The sequence below is a fragment of the Ascaphus truei genome, chromosome 7 (assembly GCF_040206685.1).
Source record: "Ascaphus truei isolate aAscTru1 chromosome 7, aAscTru1.hap1, whole genome shotgun sequence".
Lineage (NCBI taxonomy): Eukaryota > Metazoa > Chordata > Amphibia > Anura > Ascaphidae > Ascaphus > Ascaphus truei.
Window position 1 is genome coordinate 83,207,243 of NC_134489.1, and position 14,188 is coordinate 83,221,430.

Below are 14,188 nucleotides of genomic sequence, written 5' to 3' on the forward strand. Positions count from 1 at the left end.
TGTTTTTTTTTATATATACAGGCATACCCCGCATTAACATACGCAATGGGACCGGAGCATGTATGTAAAGCGAAAATGTACTTAAAGTGAAGCACTACCTTTTCCCCACTTATCGATGCATGTACTGTACGGCAATCGTCATATACGCGCTTAACTGATGTAAATAACGCATGTGTAACAGGCTCTATAGTCTCCCCGCTTGCGCACAACTTCGGTGCAGGTAGGGAGCCGGTATTGCTGTTCAGGACGTGATGACAGGCGCATGCGCGAGCTGCCGTTTGCCTATTGGACAATATGTACTTACTCGCGAGTGTCCTTAAAGTGAGTGTCCTTAAACCGGGGTATACCTGTACTGAGTATACATTAGGTTATAGTGGACACAAAAGGGACAAAAACAACCCACCACAACTTATTCATGTCTGCTTTGCAATCATTATAGTGCCAGATTCACAATGCAGAATCTGTGACAATTTTTTTTATATATATATATATATATATATATATATATATATATATATATATATATATATATATATATATATATAATATCTTCTTACTATATATTTCTGAAAGCATTGTATGTATGTATGTATGTTTCCCTGGTGTGTTCCTGTCCCTAGCGGCAATCTCATTGGTCCCTTGGCCCGCCCGCCCCCGCACACCTCTCATTGGCCTCACACACTCACACCACTGCTTCAGGCCCCCTTGCAGCTCACCTTCCCCCCTCCCGGTGGCCGTCACTCTCCCCCGTCACCCGGACCGCAGCTCACCTTCCCCCCTCCCGGTGGCCGTCACTCTCCCCCATCAGCCGGACCGCAGCTCACCTTCCCCCCTCCCGGTGGCCGTCACTCTCCCCCATCAGCAGGACAGGCCCCGCACCTTCACCCCTCCCGGTGGCCGTCACTCTCCCCCGTCACACGGACAGGCCCTGCACCTTCCCTGCTGCACGTTTCCCGGCAGCTCGCGCTCACAGGTGCACAGAGGGGGTGCGTGCGCAGCGCTCCCCGGGCGGGAGGGAGAGCAGAGAAGGGCCAGGCGCGCGACAATCAGAGGAGCGCGGGAGAGAGGAGCAGTGCTGTGAGTCCTGGCAGAGGTGAGGGGGCTTTTTGTCTGCGTGGGGAGAGGGCGGGACAGTGTGTGTGGGACACCATGTGTGTGTGGGGGGGGGGGGGGGGGACAGTGTGTGTGTGTGGGGGGGAGGGACTGTGTGTGTGGGGGATGGGGGGGACAGTGTGTGTGTGTGGGGGGGGGGACAGTGTGTGTGTGTGGGGGGGGACAGTGTGTGTGTGTGGGGGGGGACAGTGTGTGTGTGGGGGAGGGGGGACAGTGTGTGTGTGGGGGAGGGGGGACAATGTGTGTGTGGGGGGCAACAGTGTGACTCCCGGGCAACGCCGAGTCTCTCAGCTAGTATATATATATATATTTTTTTTTAATCTATCACCACCCCCCCCCCCCACTCCCCTTCTTCACAGTATCATGAATGCCAGCACCCACATTCACATGCAGGGTGAGATGAGCATTAAGATTAAATTACCTTTGGTATCTGGGGGGTTTGAAATCTCAATCAAATGAGTATCCCGCCTCAGAGAGTAGGTGCTTGCATTTAAAAAAATAATAATAGTTTGTTCTTGTATAGCGCTGCTAGTTTTACGTAGCGCTTTACCTTGACATTTTGCACACACAGTCCCTGCCCCGTAGAATTTACAATCTAGGTTTTTTGTGCCCGAGGCACAGGAAGATAAAGTGACGTGGCCAAGGTTCCTGCTTCAAACTCAGTGCCAGTCCGTGTCTTTACTCACTGAGCCACTCTACACATACACATACACACACCAGTCAAATGCCTGGGAATTCAGTATCCAAGTAATACATTTTGAGTGCCATCCATGATGCCCTGATCTGGAAATATCCCAAATATCCCATCTGATAAAATACATTCACAGATGGGAGCACTTGATGGCTAATTGGCAAGTATATTACTGAAATACAATGGCTATTGCTATGCATGTTTACCACTATTCAAAATCAAAGTGGAAACCATTAATACGAAAACCAGGTCACACGACATTCTATTCTTTTTTAAAACAACCATAGAAGAAATGTTCAAAAGAGCCAATGCATGGCACCATATGTAATGTGCGCGATTTAAAAGTAACATGTTCATAGCTGAGAAATAATCAGACTTTTTTTTGGGAGTGATATAAGTAATAGTTATTAAGTAAAATGTGACCCTCTACATTTGCACTTCATTAGATTACCTCAGGGGTTCTCAACTCCAGTCCCCAAGACCCCAGAACAGATCAGGTTTTAAGGATATCCCTGCTTCAGCACAGGTGTCTCAGCCAACGACTGATCCCCTGATTGACCCATCTGAAGCTGGAATATCCTTAAAAACGGACCTTTGAGGGTGGGGGAAGGGTCTTGATTGAGGACTGGAGTGGGGAACATCTGCATTACCTGCATCTAGATAAAGACTTGAATATCATGATAAGCCCTGAGGTGGACTAGCACACTGGAGAGAAAAGGAGAGCATTTAGATGGCATATATTTCATGCCCACACTGTAGTGTTTACGTGGAAAAGTATAATAGTGTAACAAAAATGAATGCCTTGTGCAACATCCTCAATGTGCAATCTAGATTTAATTCCAAAAGTTCCCAAACAGTTTTTGTAGATGGCACCACCCAGTGCAAATAACAGTCTGTGCATTTACATAGAATATATGTAGGGATTCTGCTTTTAACCCGAAAGACACCAAGTCATAATCTTGCCTTTCTGATTAAAAACAAAGATTAAGCATAACTTCCTAGGAGTTCCCCTTCTTTTAGCAGCCCAGCCACAGGCAACACACGAGTACTGTGAAAACTGAAAAGAAGTGTACGATAAACACCACATTCGAATTTGTGATTTTTTTTGTTAACACTGAGAAACAGAGATTTTTTTTTTAAAATAGAAGGAAAACACAAGTAAAACAAAAGAAATAAGCACAAAAATCCCAAAATACACACCATTTACAGGCGAAACGTTATCATGGGAAATTTTCAGTGTTGTGTATATTTCTAAATATATCGCCCATAAAGCTCTCTGCAAGTTACGCGCCATTGGCGTGGAGCTGTGACAGTGCTGCATAGTGATCTAGGACATTGGGTCACGGCTGTTTTGCCGGGACCAAGTCGTTACCGGCGTTGAGCAGCCACTCGCCTCACTGCAGAGACATCTCTCTGCCAGTCGTTTCATCACCAAGGTAGGCTTTTACCCTAAAAAACAGTAATCGTCACCCGATACCCTAAAGCCCCTTATCCGTAACCCTCTACCCTAACCGCTAAAACCCTTTAATGTACTTACTTTCTTGGCGAAACAGTCGGTGGCCGAGTGTCCAACGGCAGAGTGGCTGCGTTGAAGGGCCCCTCGGCAGCCAAACACTGGTGTGGCCGGGGAAAAATGTCCGATTCTGGCTGCATAGGACTTCCAAATCCACACGTCCAACCACAAACTCACATGCAATACTGACATGAAGCTTGGGTAATGTCCACTGGACCATTATTACTATACAGAAGTGCAAATCAATCTTTAATGTGATCTATTTGGCACTCAAACCCTACAACATAGACATGAACCTTAAGGCCTCGGCCATGTTAACTGCTTGCTGGCGGAAGCGCGCTGAGGCGCGCTCCCGCTCAGCACTGAGCCCCTACAGCCGCAATTACAGCGGCTTTAGTAGGGGCTCACCTGCGCTTCCGCGCGCTTGCGGAAGCGCAGGTCTTAGGGGAATTTAAAATTCCCCCGCTTGTCGGCGTGCGGTAAGCAACCGCAAGGCCAGGGAAAGCACCCGCTTTCCCTGCGTCTCAGCGAGCCAGCAGGCAGCATGGACTCGGCCTAACACTGTACGTAATGTACTACAAGCAGGGATATCCTGAAAACCTGAGAAAAACAAATAGGGTGCTCCACCGAGTGACACTCCATCCAATAGGACAATTCTAATTAGATAATAACTCCAATTTTGGATCCTGAAAACCTGACCTGTTTGTGACCCACGAGGACTGGAGTTTGTCACTATGCTGTAAACTATTATTGGACTGTAAATCATCAAATTACCAGATGTTAGGCAGCAATGCACAAAACACTATCATTAGTTAAGAAAAGTAACAGCCACATAGTTAATTTTACATACATCAGACATTTATGATTTGTGACATTTTCCCTAAATTCGGTAGCAAAGCGTTTGTACAAAAATTACCATTTTGCTAGGTTTTTTTTTGCAAGGGAATCAATTGTATGAGGCACATATGTCGACCTTTCACACACATTTTCTCACGTTTCAAGAAGACAGATGACAGCAGCTGGAATTAAGGAACTTAGCTGAATTAATAAAAATATTAAAAAAAACACTTAATTATGACATCATTAAAATGCGCATTGAGAATCTCAAATGGAAGTTAGATTTCACATTCAAGGTGAGAAAGCCATCTGACTTGTCTTAAGCCTTTATCACACGAATGCCCAGGAAACAGCTGACAGAGCGCAGCGGTATATCCAACTGTATCACTGTATGTGTAATCAGCATCATGTCTGAAGTTATATAACCTGTGTTTCCGGTGCAATCGTTCCATGCCATAAGTTATTGCGAAATGCAAACTAAAACAACGATTTATTCAGGGGAGTGAACTGCAGGGTTTATTTTTGTTTTTTAAAGCTGCTTTTTCCCCCACCATCTCTTTACGGAGAGTATTAATTAGTCTAGGACATTTGACCGCGGACGTTTTGCCGCCACTCATCTCACCACCGGGACATCTCTCCGCTGGCTGCTTCGTCACCACGGTAACCCCCTAATATTACCCTTAAAAAAACAAACAAAAAAAAAATCTAAACCCCTAATACTACCGCTACCCTAAAAATCTTAACCCTTTACCCACTTATCCCAATCCCCTAGAAACCCAACCCCTTACCCTAAAACCCATATCCTTAATACCCCCATCCAAACCACTAAAACCCCTATAAATCAATCTACCTTATTGATGAACCGGTCAGCGGATGAACGTCCAGCGGCAGGGTGGCTGCAGCAAGGGGTCCCTTGGCTGCCAAACGCCAACACAAACATGGTTGTGGCAAGATGGCCGAGACCATATGTCCAATTCTGTGTATTAATTGCTTAAGTTTGGCTCTTTATAAAGATTATAGGGCAGGGTAGCACACTTTTCATGCATCATCCTTGCCTAAAGAAGGTGCTTTCATGCAATGAAAAGTTGGATGCTTTTTTGATATTTTACCTAGTCAATAAATTGACTGTACCATGACTTGACCGACTTGTTTTTCCTCAATCCATTAAAGATATCATAATATATAACAAACCCATCTTAGACTGCCTCAAGGGTCAGCGCTTAGGTGCTGACCCATGCTGAGGCGCGCTGACGCTTCTCAGTAAGCCCCTGCAGCCGCAATGAGTGCGGCTTTAGCAGGTGCTCGCACACGCTTCCGCAAGCGTGCGGAAGCGTGTCTTATTACATTTTTAGATTTAGCACTCGCTTTCCCTCAGCCTCCGTGCGCCTCTGCACGGCTGCAGTCCTATGGAAGCAGCTTTAGAATGACAAGGCCAATGCCACATTACCTATTGCTCACTTGTAGCAAGAAGGTTTGTAAGAATGCTCAAATACCCAGCTGCAAAATAATCATTCAATCCCAAGACACAGGAGGTGTATGCCATGAAAGTGAGTTAGTCCATGATTAAGGTAAAGCCATAGTTCCCTGAAAACTGAAAGTGCATGAGAGACTCACCACAAACAATTTCATTGGTGGCTAGTAAGGCATAATAGCCAAGATTACTAACGGGCACCTCCTTGTAGTGGGTGATGTGCTGCTGCTGATAGATCCAAGGTAAAACGAAAGAGGTAGAGCACCATCAACGACTGGAGTCAGGAGGGGATCCAAATAACAAATTCTTTATTGGAGTAAAAGCACAGGGGAACTCCTTGATAAAGAACCTTTGTTCGAAACGCGTAGGAGGTGTCCCTGTGCTTTTACTCCAATAAAGAATTTGTTATTTGGATCCCCTCCTGACTCCAGTCATTGATGGTGCTCTACTTCTTTCGTTTTCACTTGTAGCAAGTAGAGGAATGAACCTCAGTGTTCGGCGCTACTAACCCAAAGCTTTGATAAAGTGCCCCTGGCGAGAAACGCGTCAAGAGGTTCTCTTTTTAATTAGGTTGTTTCAACAAATTTTTGTTATTTTTTCACTGGCCTCCAGTTTTACACTTTTTTTTGCTGTGCTCTTAGTTTTTTTTATCCTGTTACTGCTCACTTGTGAAAACAATGTCCACAAAAGAGCACTCCCGATCCTGTTGATATACTGCCACGGGTGCACATCAGAATCAAGTCCATCAGGCAGGAAAGTGTGCAAACATCAGCACTCCGATGGTCGTATGCATAAAAATATACAAAATATATTCAAAAGGATCAATGTTTCGGCCCAATCACCTTTTCAGTGCTGCTACTGTGCTTTCCTGATGTTGCATCATACTGTACATAATGATGAAAGAAATGTGAATACCATGAGAAGTAGAATGGGGGTTGCATCCTACCTTTACATTAACCATTCTGAATGCCATGCTTTCGATCCTTCAGCTGGATACTTGAGGTTTGTGAAAAGGTAATACCATCACTCCACACTATACTAGTTCGGTCTTTGTGAGACTCAAATGGCAAATGTGAAAAGAATCCCAAAAACAGTGATTAAAAAAAAAAAAATGGTACCCTCTGATAGTCACACCATGGGGCTGAAAATTGACTTGAATAGGAGTTTTCAGCTGATCACTTTGCAGTTTAAAGAATCTGCTTTTTTCCCCCACCAGACCATGGAATACCTCAAAGCAGAGCAACCGTTAACTCATCTCTTTCAGGACATAAAGGTAAGAAGATGCTAGCTAGCTCATGTGGAACAAACGTGAATCAGGAACTTATTATACCAGTGTGTTGGTATTTACAGTAAACCTAAAGTCTTATGCATGTGAACTCTCAGATTTTCTACACTTACCTTTCATTTTCCAAAAGAGACCACACATTTCACAGCCTTCCAGAGCTTCCTGCTGCTGCAAAATAGAATGTGCATCTGTGGGAGATGAATTTTAAGGGGGTTATTCATTAAACGGTGATAGCGCTTTTCTGGGAACTATCACAGTTTTCTGAATAACCCCCTTAAAAATTCAACTCCCAGATAGGCACATTCTACTCATAGCAGGCACAAACTCAGTCACCAGATATAGAGAGCCAGCTGTTGTGCTTACATCACATGTGAATATTTGTTGTCAGGGCACGTTGTGTGTGTGTGTGTGTATACACACACACCAACATCTTTCTTTACCATTTGGGCCTAGTGTCAATCATACATCAGAATACAGAAATGTGTGTTTTTAGAGCATCAAACGATGGACAACTTTCTGCCTAGGTAACGGCATTAAGAGTATCTTCTTCAAAAGCATGGAGAGAAACACGAGTAATTAGAACGGGAGAATTACACAGAAAACCGTGTGTGTGTATTCTAACCCAAACACTTGCTGTTTGTTGGACTTTTTCAGTGCCGAGAGGCTTATTAAACCACTAAAGAGTCAAGAATAATGTTAACAATGGTTAGTTATTATGCAACGTGGAATGTAAAGTGTGACAAACCAGCAAGACATTTTTACATATATCATAACCTTACATGGAATGACCCCCAAGCATCTGAAAACACCAGACTTGATTCAGAATTCAGATGCACCAAAAAGTATTGAATCTGCACTGGAAATAAAAGTGGAAGGATCACTTGCCTTCCCATGTCCAAAAACATGTAGGCCAGGAGTAACCAACTCTAGTCCTCAAGGGACACCAACAGGTCAGGTTTTCAGGATATCCCTGCTTCAGCACAGGTTGCAGGGATATCCTGAAAACCTGACATGTTGGTAGCTCTTGAGGACTGGAGTTGGCCACTCCTGATGTAGGCATTCCAATTTTCCCTCTTTTCAGGGCTCTGTGGCAAAAACAACTATGTTTCAGTGCCACCGTCTCCCATCTGCAGAGAGAGTGACAGACAGGGAAGTGAGGGGACGGCCGAGTGAAAACAAAGCCCCCCCTTTTTTTTATTTTGAGGTAAACTGCAAAGACAATTTAGCAGAACAACCCTTTTCAATCTGCTGCCAGACTGTTCTTCCTCCTTCGATTGTAGCAGATGGGATCCGAAGGCACCGGAACCAGAAAGTGCTACTGTAAGGCCTGGAGCAACCGAGGAACAGGAACATTTTCAGATCTCAACAGGGTGCATCTTTACAAACATCCTGACAGACCCGCACGCCAGTGCTGTAGGTCTATATGAAACGTGCCATTGAAAAGCATTTTCTCGTGCTGGTATTCAGACTACTGATTGACTGCAGATAACCAATTGTTTCTGCACACACTCTAGAGAGGTTTTCTGTTAAAGAGGCAATCCAAGCACGTTTTTTTTCTCCATTTTATTTTTGTACATAGGGGAGCTGACCCCCATTAATTTCAGCTCCGATAACCCCCTTCCGGAGATACTTACTTCCTTAGTGGGTGCCGGTAGCCGCTTCGGCTGGCATCCAGGGTTCACATTATGGCCGCTCTTCAAAGCTCCCGCGTCCTGGGGGCCAGTAGGAAGCCATGACCTCTTCCAGTGCGGCTTCCTATTGGCCCACATGACATGGAGCTTTAAAAACGCAGAGAGATACTGGCTTAGGAGGCAAGTATCTCTGGAAGCAGGGAGTCCCTGGAGCTGAAATCACGCTTTGATTGCCCTAAACCCTATGGCATAGAAAAGGAGTAGGGCTGGGTCACAATGCTACTAACCTGGCCGAGTCCAGGCATACCTCCTCCGAGCCTTAAAAGTCTGTCCATGTTCCTAGGAAAGAGAAAAGAATGGAATTGATTAGCCAGTCCCCGTGTATAATATTCACCTTCAGTCACTCGGTATGCCAAAAATATTGGTGGTAATTACAACACAACATCAGACTTCCTGTTAATTAACGCCACATATTAATTCAAGAAGCTGTCTTGTACACTAATTAACCAACCTTGTTTTACTTCGTTACGTTTGGTTTACCCCGATGAGCAATTTTCCTTCTTTTTAATGCAATACCTCAAGTAAAAGTTGCATTCTATTTTTTTTTGTTCTAAAACAGGAAAAAACTTGATAAGTAGTCTAAATAAGTGACTAAAATGTTTAGGGCACCTACAACTGATTTTCTTCCAGAGTGCACACATACAAACCTTTGCTTTTAAATTCCAAGGAAAAATCCTCATTAGTATGTCCTACCCTTAATTAACTTACAGCTTGTCAGATTTCATCAAAATGATAAGTGAATGGTATAGTGCAGGGGTGGGCAACTCCAGTCCTTGAGGGTCAGATTTTAAGGATATCCCTGCTTCAGCACAGGTGGCTCACTCAGTCCTTGCTTCAGCATAGAAGGCTCAATCTTTGACTGAGCCACCTATGCTGAAGCAGGGATATCCTTAAAACCTCACCTGTTGGTGGCCTTTGAGGACTGGCGTTTTCCAGCCCTAGTATAGTGAGTAGATTAAAACCCACGGCAAAAGTATCAGAAACAGTTTAATGATTGACAAGGTCCTATTTTGGGGGGTCTCAAAACTTGGAGGTATTACCATATTTCTGAGATTCAAAATTTAGAAAGTAACAAAAATATATATGCTCAGACACGTATGTACCAACACTGGTATTTCATTAGTACATCATTAGACTTGTTCGATTATCTTTGAGACATGAGCGAGCTTCCCCAAATTCAGTTTGCTAATATAATTTTTTTCAAATGTTTTCAAACGTTTTGAAAAAGTGTGATTGAAATGTTAATCAGAACATTCCTGGCAAAATTGTCCAATTTTGCCAGTAAATAGTGGCACAATTCAAATGTAAAATGATCGGTATTTTTGTAATCACTTTTATATAATAAACACGTACTTCTGCTTTCCCCCAGTATAATATTTAAAGGATATCATCAAGATATAACTTTATACAGTATGTGGCACCCCCCCCCTTCCTTGGTACCTTTATTATTGTGATAGTACGTGGCTTATGGACAAATTCATTATACATTGAATACCATCTAATGTATACGTGTACAAACACTGATCAAAAATAAAATACTGAGACTTTAGATATGACTGGATTTCAATAGAGGAAGAAAAAAATTACGTTTTTGAAATAATCTGAATGAAAATCACTTGAATCACAACAAAAGCATTAAACAAAATCTTAGTATCTCAGGGATACAACTGTGGGCACAAATATATGTTTTGTGATTCTGCTTATTTCACATATGCTCCTGAATTAAAGGAGAGAAAAAAAAAACTTGTATTTGCATGGAAGTCTTCCAATATCCCCGTCTACCACTACACTGGTAGAATGCAACATAGTCTGACAATACAAAAAAGAATGTGAACAGACACCATTAGCATCAAATCTGTACCTCAAATTATTCTATGTGCACCTAGTGATGAAAATATTGCTAATCACGACCTGTCTTAAGTCTACACAAACATAATAGTTGAGTACATGGAATACCAATGTTTCACTACACAAATAAAATGCATTTTATAACAGCCTGAATTGTTTATTAATTAATTCAATTATATCATCTTAAACAAACCAGCCACATTTACTACACCAACACTACACTCTGAAAAAGGTGTTGATCAACAGGAGTTGTTCACCTGCGTTTCGCCTATCTTCCAGGACCATAAAACACAAGAGGCTTTAAGGGTTAAACATTACTGAAAACACTGGTAGCAAGTGAAGATGTCAAACCCTGCAGGTGTCTGTGGCTTAATACGAGGAGATGTTACAGAAAGTGTAAAAAGGCACTTGGATAGCGGTGGGCAAAGCAGTGTATTTTAGAAAACACTTTTAAACATTTTGTCACTTGAGCCCTCCCTGATATTACACCGCCTCCATCATCACTTACCCAGACCTCTAAAGAATGCTCTACAGAAGGGGTGGCCAGCTCCAGTCCTCAAAGGTCACTGATTGAGCCCTTTGTGCTGAAGCAGGGATATCCTGAAAACCTGACCTGTTGGTGGCCCTTGAGGACTGGAGTTGGCCATCCCTGCTCTAGTGACGGGGGAGTATTTTATATTTCACATTTCAAGAAACAACCAGTAAAAGAAAATGTTACTGGTGGGCACAAAAACTTTCTGGTTTAAGCCTTGAAAGTTTTACAAAGAATAGTAGGCTTTTTGCACCAGAAAAACATTTAAACATTTCATTTTGTTTTTTAATTTCAAGGGCAATGGTTCTAGTACCAGAGACAGTCACGAGATTTTACGTTAAGAAGAATAAATATTCTGAATAATCTATCGCAGGGTTTCTAAAACTGGGCCCCTGAATCCATTTAAAATTCATTCATCACTCGCAATTTGGGGACTTCCTAACAAAGATTAATACTAAAGGTAGAATTATGACCGACTGCCGGCTGCCCTCCGTGAGGAGTGACATCGGAGCCGGTCGCCAGCTGCAACTCATCCAATACCCTGATCCGGAGAAGAAAAGGACTCGGGAGCTCTGGAAGCTCCCTAAAAGTTACTTTCTGTTAGTGTTTGATTTTTTTCCCCCTTTCTTTTTTTTTTTTACTTTTTGGTCCAGGTCCCAATTTGTACCCCCCTCTCCCCTCCTCCGTGTCTTTCTTTTTTAGAGAATGGAGAAAAAAAAGGGAACCCTCCGCCCTCATTCAGACCCCTATCTCCTTGGACGTCTCTGTGGGATAAATTACTGTCCTCTATTCTCAGGAAATCCCACAGGGGTAGTTTAGTTTAAGTAAGTTTGAAAATGTACGTAAATGTGGTTTTATATATAAATATATATATTTGTGTTTTTCCACTTTCTTTTTTTTACCCCTCCCCCATCTACCCGAGGCAAGAGAGATCCTACTCAGACAATAGATCAAAATCTCTGCGCACATACAAAATAACACAAATGGCTAGGAAATATGGTTTCATTTCAATATGTTAAAACTAGGTACGCTAAATGTTAAAGGTTTATCCAATCCCAGAAAAAGGAAGTTAGCTTTGTAAGATTTTAATAAGCAAATGTTAGAAGTTGTTTTTATACAGGAAACTCATTTCAGGAAACAGGATCAACCCAGATTTTTGGACAGAGTCTTCTCTTCGAGTTTCTTCGCATCGGCGCAGGTGAAGAAAAGAGGAGTGGCTATACTGGTCAGAAGGTCGGTACCATTTACTCTTGAGGAAAGTGACTCCGACAAAGAAGGTCGGTTTTTGCTCCTAAAGGGCAAATTGGGAAACACAATGGTCACACTGGCTAACATTTACGCCCCCAATGAGAAACAGGTAGATTTCTATGAGACAGTCTTCCCTAGATTATCAAAGTTTGCGGAAGGGAAAATAATTATTGCAGGAGATTTCAAGGCAGTTTACGTTATAAAGCTAGATAAATCAAGCACCCCCAGAAGGACTCTGGAAGTGCAAGATCCTAAAGATACAGATTTAGCAACATGTATACAAGATATAGCATTATGGGATATATGGAGGATTCAACACCCTAAAGAGAGAGACTATACTGTACATTTCACTCGGCACCCCATCTAGTATTCAAGGATAAATTATTTTTTATAGAACACTCACTAATTCCAGCTGTGACAGAGGCAAAGATCAATCCAATTACCTGGTCTGATCATGCACTTTTAACATGCACGCTAAAAGATATCAATCCTACTAGGATGAGACATATGTGGAAGCGTAACGACTCCCTTCTGAGAGATGGTGTAATTAACTAAATAAACTCACATTTAATAGATTTTTTTGTTTCTATTAACAATACACCGGGAATGGCGCGCTCAACAATTTGGGAAGTACAAAAAGCATGTACGAGGGGAAAGTTCATAGCCATTGCCTCTCTGAAGAAGCAGCGAAGGGAGTATCAACTGACTAAATGTTCAATAGACTTAGAGAGGGCTGATGATAACTATAAAAAGAACCCCACAGATGCAAACTATCAAAAATTACTTAAAATAAAGGGGTGATCTTAGAATTTTGCCAATTGACAAAGCAGAAAAAAGCTTTAAAATGTACCAAACAATTGTTCTACCAAAAAGGTAATAAAGCGGACAGACTATTAGCTCAGAAACTGATAAAGATCCAAATTTCCTCCAATATTAAATCAATTAAAATGAGAAATGGAGACACGTCATTTGACCCAAAAGAAATAGGCAGTCACTCTGGACTCCAGTGGATCTAGGCCAGGGGGCCAACCTGTGGCCCTCTAGTGCAACCCCTGAAGGGAATAAAATAAAGAATTGGGGGCTCTGAGTGCAGAGAGACATGGAAGAAAAGCCAGCACCCCCTATTCAGCTCCTCTCCTGAGCTCCTATGGACCAGCACTGGTGAGCTCCTAAGCAGCTTAGGTTACAGCGAGTATACACCCTGTCTGCTCAGCACTCCATGTGGTGCTGGCTGTGGAGACTGGAGTGCAAGGTAGGGTTAATCATCCCACTGTCCCATCCACCCCATCTGTCACGCCCTCTTCCACGTGTCACTATCTCTTCGTCCCCATGTGTCATCCCTCTTCTCCCCCTCCCCGTGTGCCACCATATTTCCCTTGTGCCACCATGGCAGTGTATAGTGCCGTCAGTTATGTCCTGTGTCAGTGTGTAGTGCCGCTGGCTACCTACTCTATTAGTGTATAGTGCCATTAAGTTATACTCAGCACTATACACTGACAGTTTATGTATGCACTGTGTCAGTGTATGCAGCTATTTCTTTGAATTATTGTGGCCCCTTGACAATGAGACAGGTACATTTTTGTTCCATTTCCCAATCAGGTTGGCCACCACTGCTTTAGGCCAAGGGTGGCCAACAGGTCAGATTTTAAGGTTATCCTTGCTTCAGCACAGGTGGCTCAATCAGTGGCTCAGTTGTTGACTGAGCCACCTGTGCTGAAGTAGGGCTATCCTGAACTCTTGGGGGGGCTGGAGAACTGTAGTTGGCCACACCTGCTGTAGACCATTCACCATTTTTGTAGCCCTTATTTGCACAAATCATTATGTATTTATATCCCTCTGGGGATATGATCTCCGGAACTCTAAACAGTGCTGTAGGTAAGGTCTCTAAAGTGACATCAATTCACCATCTCCCCAAAGATTTTCTTACATTGCTTATCTTCTTTAAAGTCATATAATGAC

At 43.0% G+C, this 14,188-nt stretch overlaps 1 protein-coding gene across 1 annotated transcript in view; it reads right to left on the minus strand.

Annotated features, from left to right (window-relative positions):
• PSMD14 (proteasome 26S subunit, non-ATPase 14) overlaps positions 1-14,188 on the minus strand; it is a 52,496-nt gene that overhangs the window by 34,852 nt on the left and 3,456 nt on the right. Inside the window, exon 2 of the mRNA XM_075609251.1 lies at positions 8,829-8,880. Coding sequence (XP_075465366.1) covers positions 8,829-8,876 — 48 coding nt within the window. The 5' untranslated portion in view covers positions 8,877-8,880. The remainder of the gene's footprint in view (positions 1-8,828; positions 8,881-14,188) is intronic.